The sequence below is a fragment of the Heterodontus francisci genome, chromosome 46 (genome assembly GCF_036365525.1).
Source record: "Heterodontus francisci isolate sHetFra1 chromosome 46, sHetFra1.hap1, whole genome shotgun sequence".
Lineage (NCBI taxonomy): Eukaryota > Metazoa > Chordata > Chondrichthyes > Heterodontiformes > Heterodontidae > Heterodontus > Heterodontus francisci.
The window spans coordinates 20,710,893-20,728,673 of NC_090416.1; the positions used below are offsets into that span (position 1 = coordinate 20,710,893).

The 17,781-nt window shown below is 42.8% G+C and overlaps 1 protein-coding gene across 2 annotated transcripts in view; it reads left to right on the forward strand.

Moving 5' to 3' along the window:
• The window catches only part of LOC137356961 (ankyrin repeat and death domain-containing protein 1A-like), a 38,672-nt gene extending 27,650 nt beyond the window's left edge, over positions 1-11,022 (forward strand). For both annotated transcript variants that reach the window (XM_068022854.1, XM_068022855.1), the window contains 6 exons: positions 231-323; positions 3,861-3,959; positions 5,506-5,601; positions 6,667-6,868; positions 8,648-8,779; positions 10,390-11,022. In XM_068022854.1, coding sequence (XP_067878955.1) covers positions 231-323; positions 3,861-3,959; positions 5,506-5,601; positions 6,667-6,868; positions 8,648-8,779; positions 10,390-10,451 — 684 coding nt within the window. In that variant the 3' untranslated portion in view covers positions 10,452-11,022. The remainder of the gene's footprint in view (positions 1-230; positions 324-3,860; positions 3,960-5,505; positions 5,602-6,666; positions 6,869-8,647; positions 8,780-10,389) is intronic.
• Positions 11,023-17,781: the final 6,759 nt, after the last annotated feature.

Genomic DNA, 17,781 nt, shown 5'->3' on the forward strand with positions numbered 1-17,781 from the left:
AGTGCTTTAGAGCCAATGAAGTCCTTTTTTTTAAAGTGAAGTTCCTGTTGTAATGTAGCTTCTAACCCAGTCTGACATGGAGGATGGATCCGTTTCCCATTTATTGGATTTATGCATATTGAATCTTGTCTGATTTGGTGAGACTTTCTGAGGGTGGGGGTGGGAGATGAATAAAGAATGTTCTGTTTCACACTGAGAATAATTGTGCCATTTTATCTTGCTGTTGACAGTATGCCTGCATCCATCTTGCAGTGAAACACGACTTTGCTCAGCTCGTCAGGCTTTTGATAGACGCCGGGTGTGACATCAACATTGTTGATCATGTAGGTTCTTGTACACCTTCGATCCAGAATGCTAAGTCCAACTGAAGTGAGAGAGCTAAGGATCATTACATTGCTTTGTATTGCAAATTTTAAAAATCCAACTTTCTTTGGGTGTTTTCCTGTTTCTATTAATGTCAAAATAAGGGAAGGAATTGAGGCGAGGGAATTTGACTCTCGAAAGAATCTCAGGGTTAATATGAAGCTAGTCAGTTTTTATTTGGAACTTGAGCAGAAGAAAATAATTAAGGGACTAACAAAATGGCACTGTTACACCAAATGACAACTCACAATAGTTTACACAGTTCACAGAAATCATTCTTATAGCTTCAGTGAAAGTTATAACAAGCTTATGTACAATCATCCAAATTAAAACATACTTTTCATTCTGGAATGGAAACATTATTTAACAATGCAGTAATCCTTCATCTGTAGGTCCTTTTTGTTCTCCAGATTTGTTATGCAGTCATGTCTTCGTAAGGTCCCTCAACATGCATGCATCAGTTTTGATGCTTGTTAACTGTTTTCTGGCCTTTCAGTAATTTTTGTGACTTTATGTACAATTATTATTGACAAAGCTGTCATCCAACAGATTGCAATTAGATTTCAGCATCATTCTTCAAATACTTCATCTGTATGTCCCACCATCACTTCATCTCCATCCAGTTCTTAGACTGGTGCCTGAAGCCTCATTGGTGTCAGCAAGTCATTGGTGCATAAAGGTACTTCTTCACACAAGGGATGTTGAAGACACATTAGTGCCTATCGTGTTTCCAGATTTTTGCCTATTTGGCTTGGAGGGAATTTCGATGTAATTTGTACTGTAAAGTTATGTTCGGTTCACAAAGGCTCAACTTACAGAAGCATACAGGTTACGCAGGATGTTGATTCAGACCTTTAGTTGGGGTACCATATGAAATAACAGTCTGGATTATGTGGACTTACAATACCATGTAAGTTTGGGGAAATGGTGAGGGTTGCTAACACATTCCAGAGATAGTTGCACTTGTAATGCTAGATTGGCTTCCATTCTGAGGTGGTGATAGCAGGGGTCTTAGCTAAACAGGCAATGGCAATGGCAGTTGCCATGGCTTCCACAGTAGGGGGGTAGGTTTCTCTTTCAATGCAGTGAGCCAATCCTCAATAGAGAGGCAAGGAAGCATTTGGCTTCCGTCTCTCAGTGGAAAACACAGTTAGAAGTCATTTTATATCTGACACAGTTAGAAAAAGGCAGAGGAGTTTTGCTTTCAAGAATTAGTACCTAGTCAGTTTGGTGATGTTGACTTGTAAAATGAGGTAGACTCACTTAAATGGACAAACATTGAGTAATTAATTAATTTACATGTTTTGAGGAGCAATAGGCAACAGTTAAATCTCATTGTGGAAATGGTATTTTATTCACTTATATTACATGTAAAAGTAACCAGTTTCTTCATTTACACTTGGACTTGCTTCACTGCAGTGTGAGTCCATCTTCTGAAAGATAGGAAAACTCTTGTGGGAGTACATGCAAGATCCCAGTCTCTAATGCACACAATGAGGACTCTCACTGTTACAGTGCCCAAAATGAGCTATGGTTTAATGAGAGATTGGTAGTAAAAGTACTCTCTTAAGAAATAGGGGACACGGAATCCACTTAAGGAAGTAACCGGTGATGCAGAAACTCAGAGAATACCGAGTACAGACATGAAATTTGTAACAGTGCTCTGTCTGATGAAGACCATCATCCCATTAATTCATCACTGAAAGACTCTAAGAGAACAATCAGTGCCTGACACAGAACTCACCTTAATTCTCTGTTAAATTGGTGCTGAAAATTAGGTCCTAAGATGCATGCTCATTGCATTCATGATGTTGTCATGTACATGGTGTGCTGTGTTACACATGGCACACAACACACAAGATCTTACAACCTGTTCATGTGACAAACGGGAGTATTATAGGGAGAATTCAGGATTTTGTTTTACAAAGAATTGAGGGGAAAATTGAATTTTACCAGTCCATCAACTCAGAAACAGCTGGAAATTTATAGTGAAATTAGTTTTAAAAAAAGGCCCCAAACACTGCTTTCAGGTGAAGCAGCGATTTATTTGTACTTCTTTCAATGTAGTATACCTGTATTCACTGCTCACGATGTGGTCTTCACTACACTGGGGAGACCAAATGCAGATTGGGTGACCGCTTTGCAGAACACCTCCGCTCAGTCTGTAAGCGTGACCCCGAGCTTTCAGTTGCTGGCCATTTCAACACCCGCCCCCCCCCCCCCCCGCTCTCATGCTCACATCTCTGTCCTGGGCTTGCTGCAGTGTTCCAGCGAACATCAACGCAAGCTCGAGGAACAGCATCTCACTTACCAGTTAGGCACACTACAGCCTGCCGGACTGAACATTGAGTTCAATAATTTCAGAGCATGATGGGCCCCTCTTTTTATGTTTAGTTATTTTTTTATTCTTATTTCTTTTTTATTTGGTTATTTTAGTTTTTTTTTAGTTTGTTTCTACTGTGTCTACCCACTGTTTCTGTTTTTTTTAATGGTTGTGCTTGGAGTGCTTTGTGCTTTACAGTCTATTCACACCCTCTCTGTACTAACGCTTTGTCTTTCAGCACACCATTAACATACCGTTTGCCTTTGTTCCATGACCTTGTGGCCAGTTATTCTCTGTGACCCTCTGTCCTCCTCTGTCCTATCAACACCTCTTTTGTTATCTCTTACCCCACCCCCCACTTTACTTGCTCAAAACCTTTTACATTTCTAATATCCGCCAGTTCTGATGAAGGGTCACTGACCTGAAACGTTAACTCTGCTTCTCTTTCCACAGATGCTGCCAGACCTGCTGAGTATTTCCAGCATTTCTTGTTTTTATTTCAGATTTCCAGCATCTGCAGTATTTTGCTTTTATTTTAAAAATGTATGATCCTTAGAAATAGTTTTCAATGCTGCCTGTTAATAGTTTACAATGCGAGATGCTAGTGAAAGATTCACAAAGATTCACATATTACATCATACAAAGGTTGATTCACTGTGTTTGAACTCAAAGTCCAGATAACAAAGACCATTTGTCTGTAATGTGTGTGTCTGTTATGTGTGTGTCTGTTGTCTGTAGTAAGGAAATGTTTGTAATACATATCTGTAATGTGTATGGCTATAATACTGAGCCTGCCTATAATACGTGTCCTTGGAATGCGCATGCCTGGAATGAGCATGCCTTCAATGCACGTGCCTATAATGAATGTATCTTCGGTCCTCCCTCCTAACTCTTCTCCTGTTCCTGATGTCCAGCTTTCCCTTCTGAGCCACATCAAGACTAATGTCCCCTCTAATTTTTGTTGTTGTTGTGTGTGGCCTATTCATTTCACTGGCCAATACCTTTAAATCTTTTTGCACAGCCGTGCATGTGCAGTATCTTAAATGGGACAACTTGCGAGCGGCCTGTGTGGTACCTGACGGGTTCCTACGCATCCGCGCTGTGCGCAGCTTAGATGGAACATTACTTGGGATACTACATAAGTCACAGGTACTGTTTTTTTCTCCATCTGCAGAGGCAGCAGAGTGCATTACACCTGGCAGTGGAGAGGCGACAGCTTGCCATTGTGGAGATGCTCCTCAAAGCCAACATCGACTTACAGCTTCAGGACAAGGTGAGAAGCAGCACACATTCAGAAACTTAACAGTTGTTGGTAAAGTGCACCTCCTGACATTTAACATTCTGTGAAATTGCATGATGCATTAGTGCTGCAGGACTTTAGGATAAATATTCATGCTCATGAGTTCCCACACAATGGCGTAAAAAATCCACCCAGCACATGGTCTTGGTTGTAAACTAACATCTAGCCTTTATTTGCTAATGAGGGTGAATTGCTCCTCTCTTTCTCCCTCTCCTCTGCCCATGAAGGCATGCAGCCTTTTTGATCCTTATTTCTTCCCTGTAAAGTACCCCAGGGAATTTACCTCCTGTGGGCCAGTGGGTGAGTGAATGGCCCAGTGCCAGGATAACTCTGCTGCTGTTCTTATCTGGCTGCCTGGAGGTGTTGCCTGAGTAACCCTAACTACAGGCAATAGAACAGTGATATGTGAAAAATCAGGTGGCCAAACTATTGCTCAGACAGGCAATTGTGTGTGAGGCAGATCATAAAATGAATTTCAACGTAACCATGTTGATCAACCTTATTCACTGTGAATCGGCATGGAAATCCAGGCTGGAGCCAGATTTAGTGAAGAGTTCCAGCCATTGACTATCCTTAGTGACACTGGCTTCCTGCCATTGGAAATACCCAGGCTGTGGCTTAGTGTTCTTTCATACGTGTTGCTATTTCAGCAACCTTGCCTTTCGCTGCTATTTAACAGCTCAACTCAGTCATTTCTTTTGTCAGTTCTATAGACATTGCCTTTAAAATTGAGTTTTACTTTGTTTTTTCCCCCCAGTATATTCCTCTTTGTAAGTAATTCTGTATGTAGCACGTTATCAGGAAATTTGACTGTGTGGGCATTATAGGCAAGCCAATCCCTTTTTCACACAGACAAACACAATGTACGTCACAGGGCGGTGAACAGGAGAAGGAACCCTGCCTGTTTCCCCTTGTGTTTTCCAGGGCCATCTGTAGCATTCCAACTGTGATCAGTTAACTAAGCAGAAGGCGGCGGGGGGGGGGGGTGGAAATGGGGGTGGAACCCACTTACTGTTCTGTATAACTCAGCACCATTTAGCCACTGAGCTGTCTAAAGACTGAGAAGCGACACCCCCTACCCCCCAGTCCATGATTTTATTTTATTCTTTCATGGGATGTGTGTGTCGCTGGCAAGGCCAGCATTTGTTGCCTATCCCTAATTGCCCTTGACAATTGAGTGGCTTTCTAGGCCATTTCAGAGGTCAGTTAAGAGTCAACCATATTGCTGTGGGTGCAGATTCACATGCCAGAATGGCAGATTTCCTTCCATAAAGGGCATTAGTAAACCAGATGAGTTTTCATGACAATCGATGATAGTTTCATGGCACCATTACTGAGACTAGCTATCATTTGCAGATTTTTATTAATTAAATGAATTTAAATTCCACCAGCTGCCATGGTGAGATTTGAACCTGTGTCCCCAGAGAATTAGCCTGGGTCTCTGGGTTACTAGTCCAGTGACGTTACCACTAAGCCACCGTCTCCCCCTAAACTCTGCCTGTTCTGAATCCATCCATAGCAGGGGAAGACGGCGCTGGATCTTGCTGCGCGCAGCCAACATGCTGTTCTGGTGGACATGATTATAAAGGCGGAGAGATTCAATACAAGGTGCCTGGTAAGACTATTTGTGTGCTGTGAACTTTGCACTGTGATGCAACTGCCAGAAAGCAGTGGGTGCGTGCAGCAGACACTCGGATAGAGTCATAGAATGATACAGCAAAAGAAGTTATGCTGAAGAAGGAGCTGGCTGAATATTTAGAGAGAAAAGCAGAAGAAAGAACTTATATGGTACATTTCATGACCTCAACATGTCCCAAAGTGTTTCACAACCAATGAAGTATTTTGAAACATAGGCATTGATAATGTAGCAAACGCTTGGTTGAGGGATAAACATTGGCCAGGCACAGGGAGAACTTCCCTGCTCTTTAAATAGTGTCGTGGGATCTTTTGTATCCACCTGAGAAGACAGAATCTCGGTTTAATGTCTCATCTGAAAGATGGCACCTCCAACAGTGCAGGGCTTCCTCAATACCAGACTGGAGTTTCAGCTTAGATTTTGTGCTCAAGTCTCTGGAGTGGGGCTTGAATCCATGACCTTTTGGCTGATGCTAAAGTATTATGCTGAGCTGGGGCTGACACCATTTGTTTCTGATTCCAGGAGACCAGCATCTGTGTGCTGATCCCTGTGTTTCCATGGCTAAATCTAGCCCTATACAGATAATAGAATCTCTGGTAAATGCAGGGAATCAGAACTAAATCAGCTCCTTTGTGCAGTTCAGTGTAGAATGTGATGGTTCATGAGCTGTTTGGTCCATGGAAATGTCAGCCGAGAAAAGGAACTGGTCAGGATCATTGGATGTGAAGTTAGTCAGAATATTATGGAGTTTCAGTTAATTTATGTGGAGAGATAGGAAGAAACTTTGCAGAAAGATCTCAAGAGATTTAGCAGCTGTGATAGGGCCCCTGATAAAGCAGATTGTATACAGCATGGTTACCACCTTTTGACCATGGTTACAGTGGGCAGCTTTCATCAGCCAGAGTGTGCATCAGCCTCTGTATTAAATCTGTGTGCCACCCAGTGCCCATCAGCCCATCACCTGTTCCTATAAATATTGTCTAACTGACTATGCCCCCCACCCCACAGTTGTGGATAGAAACATCCTGCTGCTGTTTTCCCTAGAATACCGAGGAGGTTGCTTCTGAAGGACAGGGAGGGCCTGCACTGGATCTCACGTTCAGGCTGGTGCAGAATTTGAATCACGTCCGCTCTGTGTTCTGGATCTTGGCCACAAAGCACCTGAAGCCAGATGATTGGAAGAAGCTGGCAGAGCTCTGGGGTTTTTCCAAGAAACACATCAAAGCTGTGGAGACTCAATGGACAGGTACTTGCAGCAAAGAGCGGGGGATAACAAAACAAATATTGTGCGCATCAGGCAAACCTGGGGCAAACACTGGGGGCAGCTGATATAGGAAATAGGAAATAGAAACAGGAGTAGACCATTTAGCCTCTCGAGCCTGCTCTACCATTCAGCTAGATTTGGCAGATCTTCTACTTCAACACCATTTTGCCAAACTATCCCCATATCCCTTGATATTTTGAATATATCCTTGAATATACTCAATGACTGAACCTCCACAGCCCTCTGGGTAGAGAATTCCAAAGATTCACCTCCCTGTGAGTGAAGAAATTCCTCCTCATCTCAGTCCTAAATGGCCTACCTTTTATTCTGAGACTGTGTCCCCTGGTTCTAGACTCCTCCCTTCACCCCGCCAGCCAAGGGAAGCATCCTTCCTGCAACTACCCTGTCGAGCCCTGTAAGAATTTTGTATGTTTCAATGAGATCATCTCTCATTCTTCTAAACTCGAGAGAATACAGGCCCAGTTTCCTCAATCCCTCCTCATAGGACAATCCTACCATCCCAGGAATCAGTCTGGTGAACCTTCATTGCACTCCCACAATGGCAAGTATATCCTTCCTTAGGTAAGGAGACCAAAACTGTACACAATTCTCTAGGTGCGGTCTTACCAAGGCTCTATACAATTGCAACAAGACTTCTTTACTCCTGTACTCAAAAACGCTTGCGATGAAGGCCAACATTCCGTTTAAAGAAAGTCATGCTTTAAACAGTTATTGAGAACTGACTTGTTTTGGTTTAATGAAGCCCAAGACTTTCTGTCTGTGTCAAGGATGGCTGTCAGGGTAACCACTGCCTTGAAGTTTAATCCGTTGAGCCTTTCTAAGCACATTCGATGTTAGCTAATTTCCCAACTTGCATGGTGCGGTTGCTTGTTTACTGTCCATTTCATTTCACCATGAAAAGCACCCAGCAACACAACTTCATCCAACGATAACGATTTAGCATGGGCAGGTTTTAAAAGACAGGTTGCGTTTAGCATTTTGACCAAGAAGCAAAAGATATATCTGTCCAAGCACTGAGCAGTTGGCTATAATGTAATGGCAAGTTGCAATGGACAATATGCTCCCTTAAATGCCTGAAATATCCAACGCACTGTAGTCACTTCCACAGGAACCAATACACTGCTCCATAAGCCATCACAGCCACTGTAGACAGCCTTTTATCAGGAATTAATAACTCCTCAACCCAGTTCCATGTGGGGTGGTTTTACACTGTGTGGAATGTTAAAACTCGCATTTCACACAAAGCAGTTCAGTTGGTTAGGATGAAATAATCCCAGAGACTGGATGAACTGCTCTGAGTGGCAGCCCATGATTGACCTTTTTTAAAAATGAGCTGCTTGCCAATGAAACTGTGGATTTCAGAAGAAAATACAGTTAAAAGAGACATAGTCAGTGGTGGTGGTGGGGGGGCGGGGTGGTGACAGGCGGGGGTGCGGGGCTGGTGGCGGCTGCTGGTGGTGGTGGTTAGATTTATTCTGATAGGCACCGAAAAGGACACTTTCCATTTCAAATATCTGTTGTGTTAAAGGACTCCCCATCAAACACACCCAGGCCAGCTACAGCACGGGTTAGATACAGAGTGAGAATGCCTTTACACTGTCCTATTGAGTATTTCTAGGGATGAGGTGGAAAAGAGTTAAGACACACAATGATTAAAAAAAGGTTTCAAATTTGCATTAACGTTGAGCTGTGTTGTCTTGAGGTGTGCTTTCATCTGTCTTATCTGCAATTTGTATTCAGGAAGTAACAGCTATAAGGAGCATGGATACCGGATGCTGCTGATCTGGCTTCATGGGATTGTCACCTCAGGCAAGCACCCCATCAAGGAGCTGTATGAGAGTCTGGTGAAGGCTGGAAATGCTGAAGTAGCAGGTGAAAATGGCCAACAGCTATTTTAATGCTGGGGGGCTGAAATATTTTCCTCAGAATGCTAAAATGAATTATGTATCTTTAGCAGTCAGGACTGCTCCATATTCTATTTAATTATAAACTCAATGTAATCAATTCCACATTTTTATTAATTAGTTAGTTTTTGTCCCCCTCACTGGGAACATTTCTCTCCTCTGTCCTGGAACCACTGACTTCTTGGGATGTGGTGCTTTGGGTACCAGTTGCTCTTGGTTAACTTGTGCGTTGCAATTCCTGAGTACAGTGACTGGGGGTTTATGGGAAGCACGTTGGTCCACTGGGATGCCGTACAATGGGAGTGAATGGAAAGTGGTTCAACCTGGTTTAACTGGAATTCTGTGTGATGAGGGTGAATGGGAAGTGCTTTGGCCTATTGGGTTTCTGTGTAATGGGAGGGAATTGGAAGGGATCTGGTCCATTGAAATTCCGTATGATGGGAGTGAATAGGGATCTGGTCTGTTCTGATCCTGGATGATGGTAGTAATTAGGAATCTGCTCTATTAGGATTCTATATGATGGGAGTGAATAGGGATCCGTTCCATTGAAATTCCATATGATGGGAGTTGTTATGAAGGTGCTTCTATATTTTTTGTAAAGTATTTTTTGAGGACTCATATTTAAATTGTGGAGATGGATTCATTGGAGAACTGAAGTAATTCCATAGATGTTGGACTTTGTCTTTTAAAAGAGATCATCAGAAGGACACTGAGGGCTTGTTTGAAAACACCCTTTACTGGAAATTACCTGCCTTACACCAATAAAGAACAGAAACCTTGGTTAACTTGGGAAGATGTTTACAGAGAAGTGATGCGTCAAGATTTATGAGGGTCAGGAGGTTCTGACTTGTTTGGTTTCGCTTCTGAGATATTGCTTTGGTTCACTTGAGGTGTGGATAGTGTTTGAAAAGAAGTTGAAGATCAACCTGCCAAGGAATAAACCCCCAGCTCATCTTTCCTGCGCCTCTCTAAGAGACCCTGAAAGGTCCAGTGTGTCAGCTCCTCTTTCCTTCTGTCGCTGAGAAACCCTGCATATTCAGTGTAATAACGGAAACCCCTGGTGCCAAATTTCTCCTGGAAAGCCTACTAGATTAATTCTCGACATCTCCAGAACGAACTGCTTCAGAAAAGATCCCAGTGACCCGTCACCATACCCGGACGCCATACCGAAAAGGACAACTGACATCTTTCCATATCTTTTTTTTCTCTTCAAGAATTAGCAAGTATCCTTTCTTTGACTTTTTTTTTTGTTACAGAGCTCTGCAGAGAGAATTTCTTTATTTTTTTCAGTATGTGTGAGTTTGTGTGTGGGAGATTTAAAAAAGGAACTTTAATATTTCAATCTGTGTGTTAATGCTTTGCTTTGTTACTGGATAAGTCTTGTTTTTATAATAAACTGATAATTTTGCTGTTTAATAAAGAAACCTGGTTGATGGGGTTTGATCCATTGGATCTCAGAGTTCAGATTAGGTCTGGCTTATCTAGAGGTAGTGGTGCATTTCTCTCCTTGAGAATTGACCAAATTTTATATTATTTTTGAGAATGTTCATTTTATCCAAATTGTCTTTGTTCAAACAGAGAAAATACGTAGACAGGCGAACGCAGAGAAGGATCCACAGCGGAGGTGCACGGTGATGTGAGCGATACAGGATTCACAGGTGGAGCAGCAGCTATTACTGAACAGTGCTTATTGGGTAGTTTCTGAAATATCTTTCAAAACTAGTTGATTTATAAGTAAAAGCTTAATAAAAGGCACATCACAAGCACTCATTGGTCACAACAGCCCAAAACATGAATCAGTCTGAATCATGTATGCTGTAGAGAGCATGGAATGAGCAACCTACTGGGTGTGGAATGTATCTGTTTGAATTTTTTTCTGACGAGGAGCTAATGTTGTAAATTGATTATGAGCTGATTGACTGATATGTGGATTGATAAAATGTAAAGAGGCTGGGCAAAAGTGACAATGAATTGTCTTATGAACCCAATTCCATGTCAACGTCGATCCAGGGAAGGATTACTTTGTTACACTTTGCATCAAAAAAAAGATCTCCTGATTTCTCTTCTTACTTCTAACTTGCTCATGTTATCTTGGTCTCCTGGTACTTAAATCTTCCACCACAGGGAACAATCTGTCCAGTACTTACCAGAATATGGAAAATGCAAATTATATTAGATTAATCTTCTCTTCCCCGTAGAAAACAAGCACAGTTGCCTTAACATTTTGTTAGAACTGAAGTTCATTGTTGTGCGCCTGCAGCAAAGCACAGTCTGGTAGCTGAGCTTCAGTGTACCAACCCACAGAACTGGGACTGAGTTCAATTCTCCACTTGATTCCACACCCAACTTCAACTGCATTGCTGTGCAGAGAAACTCAAGTCCAGTTCGTGACTGCCCAAACCGGAACAGTGTAGAGTGAGTGAGCTTTACTTTGTATCTAACCTGTGCTGTACCTGCCCTGTGAATGTTTAATGGGACTGTGTAGAGGGAGCTTTACTCTGAATCTAAATGCACTCTATTCCAGCACTGACATTATTTATTTTATTAAACCCTAAATGATGGACTCACTTGTGCGAATTGGCTGTTACAGAAGGTGTTTCTGGCTAGATAGTCATGAATTTTGATACAGGTACTTTTTGAGGATTTTTTCATAAAGGCTTTGCTTTTCGAGGGATTTTGTTTTGAACTTTCTTGGAATTTTGTGGAGTATGATTTCTTCAGATGAAGTTTATGAGGCGTTTTTGATTTGAGCTTTAAACACATACCAGGATAGAGTGCAATCAAGATAATGGACAGCAGGCAGTCCTCATTACAGACCTGCTAACTCATCTAGAGTTAGGTTTGCTCATTTTTATTTTAAAATGATATATTTTAACCAAAATCTGGCTTGCAAATAAATGTAGCTAAGTTTGAATGGGTCTGTAATCTGTTGCTCTTTTTGACTTTAATTCTTACTCCTAATGTTTGCCTCTTGCTGACTGCCCTATATCTCAGTGATAGGTCAGGGTTCTGAATGTGATCTTAATACGAACATACGAATTAGGAGCAGGAGTAGGTCACTTGGCCCTTCGAGCCTGCTCCACCATTCAATAAGTTCATGGCTGAACTGATTACTCCACATTTCCACCTACCCCCGATAACCTTCCACCCCCTTGCTTATCAAGACTCTATCTACCTCTGCCTTAAAAATATTCAAAGACTCTGCTTCTACCGCCTTTCGAGGAAGAGAATTCCAAAGACTCACGACCCTCTGAGAGAAAAAATTTCTCCTCATCTCTGTCTTAAATGAGCAACCCCTTATTTTTAAACAGTGACCCCTAGTTCTAGATTCTTCCACAAGGGGAAACATCCTTTCCACATCCACCTTGTCAAGACCCCTCAGGGTCTTATATGTTTCAATGAAATCGCCTCTTACTTTTCTAAATTCCAGCAGATACAGGCCTAGCCTGTCCAATCTTTCCTCGTACAACAGCCCGCCCATTCCAGGTATTAGTCTAGTAAACCTTCTCTGTACTGCCTCCAGTGCATTTACATCCATCCTTAAATAAGGAGACCGGTACTGTACACAGTACTCCAGATGTGGTCTCACCAATGCCCTGTATAGCTGAAGCGTAACCTCCCTACTTTTGTATTCAATTCCCCTCGCGATAAACGATAACATTCTATTAGCTTTCCTAATTACGTGCTGTACCTGCACACTAACCTTTTGCGATTCATGCACTAGGATACCCAGATCCCTCTGCATCTCAGAGCTCTGCAATCCCTCACCATTTAGATTATATGCTTTTTTAATTCTTCCTGCCAATGTGGACAATTTCCCACTTCCCACATTATACTCCATTTGCCAGGTCTTTGCCCATTCACCTAACCTATCTATATCCCTTTGTAGACCCCTTATGTCCTCTACACAAGTTACTTTCCAACCTATCTTTGTGTCATCAGCAAATTTAGCAACCATACCTTCGGTCCCTTCATCTAAGTCATTTATATAAATTGTAAAAAGTTGAGGCCCCAGCACTGATCCCTGAGGTACACCACTCGTTATATCTTGCCAACCAGAAAATGACCCATTTATGCCTACTCTCTATTTCCTGTTAGCTAGCCAATCTTCTATCCATGCCAGTATGTTGCCCCCTACACCATACTCTGCATCACTACAAGAAGTGTGCAGGTAAACACTGACTACTTGTGCAAGCAAAAAATACCATATATCTCACTAAATCAGTGTCCAACACAGTGAAAAGAAAGTAAGTTAATAAATTAGTTTTCTCATTTAAAGATTCTTCACAAAAATGTACAATTTGTTGCTGTTTTGATTAATAGTAAGCTAAATTTTACTGCCTTTATCTTTCCAAAATTGTCTCACCAGCCCCCCCATGTAAGAGAAAATTGTAATGTAGCCCCCCACGTGAAAAGGTTGGACAACCCTGTGTTAAACTGAGGCCCTGCTTGCCCTCTCGGGTGGATGTTAAACATCCCATGGCACTATTTGAAGAAAAACAGGTGAGGTCTCTCCAGGGTCTAGGCCAATATTAATCTCTCAACCAACATCGCTGAAACAGATTATCTGGTCATTAAATAATTTTTATTTGTGAGATCTTTGAGGTGTGCTAATTGACTGCCATGTTTTCCTACATTACAACAGTGATCATGCTTCACAAAAAGTATTTATTTGGCTGTGAAACACTTTGGCATGTCCTTAGATCATGGAACATGCTTTAGAAAAAATAAAAGGGAAATCAGCAAGCAATATTTAGGTGATGCCAAATTTGGTTTTAAAAGCCTGTGGATTACAGGAGGCAGGTAAGACTGAGGGACGGGAGGAGTTCCACAGATTAAGGCAAGAGTGAGGGAGGGTTGGAGTTCTACAATTTGAGGGAAGACAGAGGGAGGGGAGGAGTTCCACAGATTAAGGGAAGACAGAGGGAGGGGAGGAGTTCCACAGATTAAGGGAAGACAGAGGGAGGGGAGGAGTTCCACAGATTAAGGGAAGACAGAGGGAGGGGAGGAGTTCCACAGATTAAGGGAAGACAGAGGGAGAGGAGGAGTTCCACAGATCAAGGGAAAACAGAAGGAGGGGAGGAATTCCACAGATTAAGGGAAGACAGATAGAGGGGAGGAGTTCCAGAATTTAAGAAAGGACTGAGGGAAGGGAGGAATTCTACAATTTGAGGGAAGACTGAGGGAGGGGAGGAGTTCCTGGGTTTAAGGGAGACTGGGGGAGGGGAGGAGTTTCACAGATTAAGGGAAGACAGAGGGAGGGGAGGAGTTGCACAGAGTAGGAGACTCTCAAAATTGTAAGATTAGTTCTTCAGCCCACTTCATCTCATCGTTGCAGAATTCCAAGCTCGTGTTTTCCCATTACAGCATCTCGCTGTTTCTTAAATGAGCGCTGTGTCCTGATGACAGTCACTTTCCCTTGAAAATCCTTCTAGCTATGTATCATCCTCTGTGTAAAAGCAAAACTTCCCGATGTCTGTCTCAACTACTTTGACCCTGCTCCCTCTAGTCTTGTTCCCCTGCTCCCTTTGAAAGTATTGTTCCAGTTGATTATCTCTATCCCGTTAGGTATTTTTGTCCATGTAAAATTCCCTCTGAGACTCTATTATATCGCAATGACATGAACTGTACACAGTGATTCAGGTATGGCTGACGAGAGCTGTGCACAACATCATCTCTGAAGATCTGAACTCGAATTTCCTTTGCTGATGCTGCACAATGTTTGGACATAGTAAGTAAGGAGTCAACTCAGGCCTTACAGTTCTCCTTAGCAACTTCTACTCCAGCCTGGCTTTTACAAGCCCCTTGTTTTTATTTCCAATACCTTGCATCGTCTTGAACTTAATTTGCTGTTGAGTAACCCATGTATAAGGAGGAAAGGGATATATGAAAGAATTTAAGAGGAAGAGAGGTAAGTTCAGAGATGCACTGAGCATGTACTACTGATGAAATACCAATACAAGGAAGGTTGCAATGGGATGACAAAGTTGTATGCTGAGGTGTTGACCCTCCTGATATGTGGGGAGCAATATTCAGTCACATGGGAGACACTCCACATATCACTAACAAGGCTGTCATTCAATTGGCATGTTCAGATAACCCACATTTGTCAGCCTTCTGCCCTTGGTGATTGAATTACTGCCTGTAAACCCCATCAGCTGTCTCAGGGTATGTTTATACAATGTTTAATTAAGCTTCTTTGATGCTGCTGCTATTGGGTTAAATGATGTATGAGCTGGAACCATATTCTGATCTCTTGTGGTAAATTCTGAAATCCAGCAGCTTCCATGTAACAGAGAGATGATGTTCGGAGCATGTCCCTTGGACTCAGTATTTACTCCACTGCAGATCTCATCTTTGGTGATGTGGATGTTTGTTTCTGTCCTAATTTCACTCCCATCCTTACTAAGACCCTTATCTGTGCTTTAGTTACTTTCTGGCTTCTGCAATAACTTGCTTTCTGGTCTCCCTCATTCCACCCAATACAAATTCCACCAGATCCACAAGGCCTGCTGCTGGGGACTGCCCCACTTGCTCATAATGCCTGCATTTGTCAACCTCTGAGGCCTGCCAACTCATCAAATTCTAAATGGACTTGTTTATAAATCCCGACAAGGTCCCACGTGGCAAGTGGTTAAAAAAATAAAATCCCATGGGATCCAGGGAAATGCAGCAAGGTGGATACAAAATTGGCTCAGTGGCAGGAAACCAAGGGTAGTTGTTGACGGCTGTTTTAGTGACTGGAGGGCTGTTTCCAGTGGCGTTCCACAGGGCTCAGTACTGGGTCCCCTGCTTTTTTAGTTTAGTTTAGAGATACAGCACTGAAACAGGCCCTTCGGCCCACCGAGTCTGTGCTGACCATCAACCACCCATTTATACTAATCCTACACTAATCCCATATTCCTACCACATCCCAACCTGTCCCTATATTTCCCTAGCACGTACCTATACTAGGGGCAATTGCTAACGGCCAATTTACCTATCAACCTGCAAGTCTTTGGCATGTGGGAGGAAACCGGAGCACCCGGAGGAAACCCACGCAAACACAGGGAGAACTTGCAAACTCCACACAGGCAGTACCCAGAATTGAACCCGGGTCACTGGAGCTGTGAGGCTGCGGTGCTAACCACTGTGCCACTGTGCCGCCCATTTTGTGGTATATATTAACGGTTTGGACGTAAATGTAGAGGGCACGATCAAGACGTTTGCAGACAACACAAAGATTGGCCGTGTGGTAGATTGCGAGGAGGATAGCTGTAGGCTGCAGGAAGATATTGATGGTCTGGTCAGATGGGCAGAAAAGTGGCAAATGAAATTCAACTTGGAGAAGTGTGAGGTGATGCATTTAGGGAGGTCAAACAAGGCAAAGGAATACACGATTAATGGGAAAACACTGAGAAGTGAGGGACCTTGGAGTGAATGTCCACCGATCCCTGAAGGTAGCAGGACAGGTCAATAAGGCAGTTCAGAAGGCATGTGGAATCCTTTCCTTTATTCGTTGAGGTATAGAATATAAGAGCAGGGAGGTTATGTTGGAACTGTTAAACTCATTGGTCAGGCCACAACTTGAGTACAGTATGCAGTTCTGGTCACCTCATTACAGAAAGGATGTAATTGCACTAGAGAGAGGGTACAAAGGAGATTTATGAGGATGCTGCCAGGACTGGAAAAATGCAGCTATGAGGAAAGATTGGATAGGCTGGGGCTGTTCTCCTTGGAACAGAGAAGGCTGAGGGGAGATCTGATTGAAATGTACAAAATTTTGAGGGGCCTGGATAGAGTGGAGGTGAAGGGTCTATTCACCTTAGCAGAGAGGTCAGTGACTAGGGGGCATAGATTTAAAGTGATTGGTAGAAAAATTAGAGGGGAGATGAGGAAAAACTTTTTCACCCAGAGGGTGGTGGGATCTGGAACTCACTGCCTGAAAGGGTAGTTGAGGCAGAAACCCTCAACTCATTCAAAAGGAGTCTGGATATGCACCTCAAGTGCCATCAGTTGCAGGGCGACAGACCAAATGCTGGAAGGTGGGATTAGATTAAGTGGATCGTTTTTCGGCCAGCACAGACACAATGGGCCAAGTTGCCTCTTTCTGTCTTAAATTTTCTATAATTCTATGATACACTACTTCTGCATCCTCTCATCCAGCCCTCTATCCAAGTATCTCAAGCCCTCCTCCTGCATGTCCCTGTGCTCTACCATCTGTCAATCTCGGCCCTACTTTATGTAACGTTTGCGCTAAACTGCTCCATCTTGCTATTTGTCTCTCCTTAAAGCACCTTCTTTTTGATCATACTTTTGGTCATCTCTCCAAACTCTCTTCCTGTTCAGAATCTACAGGACATTTTTCAATGCTATATAAATGAAGGCTATTGTTAGCTCTGGCATTTGGGTAAATTTAGTTTCTGCACACCACATTCTCTGGAGGTGGGGGAATAAGGATAGACTTCACCCAGAGCCCCCAAAATCGTGGAGTTTAATTTTCTGTTGGAAGGGCATAGTCTGTGCCATTTTATCTTCCCTATTAAACTCAGAAAAATGCAATAGATTAATTTCACCACTCAAAACCATCCTGGAGAATAGGAATGTGGCTTCGAATTTGGATGGGCTGGCTGGTGATGCTAAAGGAAATCAAATTTGAAACCTCATTTTCTTGTGTCGGCTAAAAATCCAGTTCAGAAGCTGGCTCCTTATAACCTGAGGGGACACTTTCCAGCAGACGTCACTGGATAGTAATCAGGAGTAAGAACTCTGACTGACTGATCCACCCTATCCCAAACCCAAGAACACTGCGGCCAACTGCTGCTCCCCTACTGCTACAGTACTGGCTTTGATAGCCGTATTAGAAACATAGGAAATAGGAGCAGGAGTAGGCCATTCGGCCTCTCGAACCTGCTCCGCCATTAAACTAGATCAGTTCTGATCTTCTACTAAAGCGTGTCGACCCGACCCGAACCCGACCGGATTCAGCAT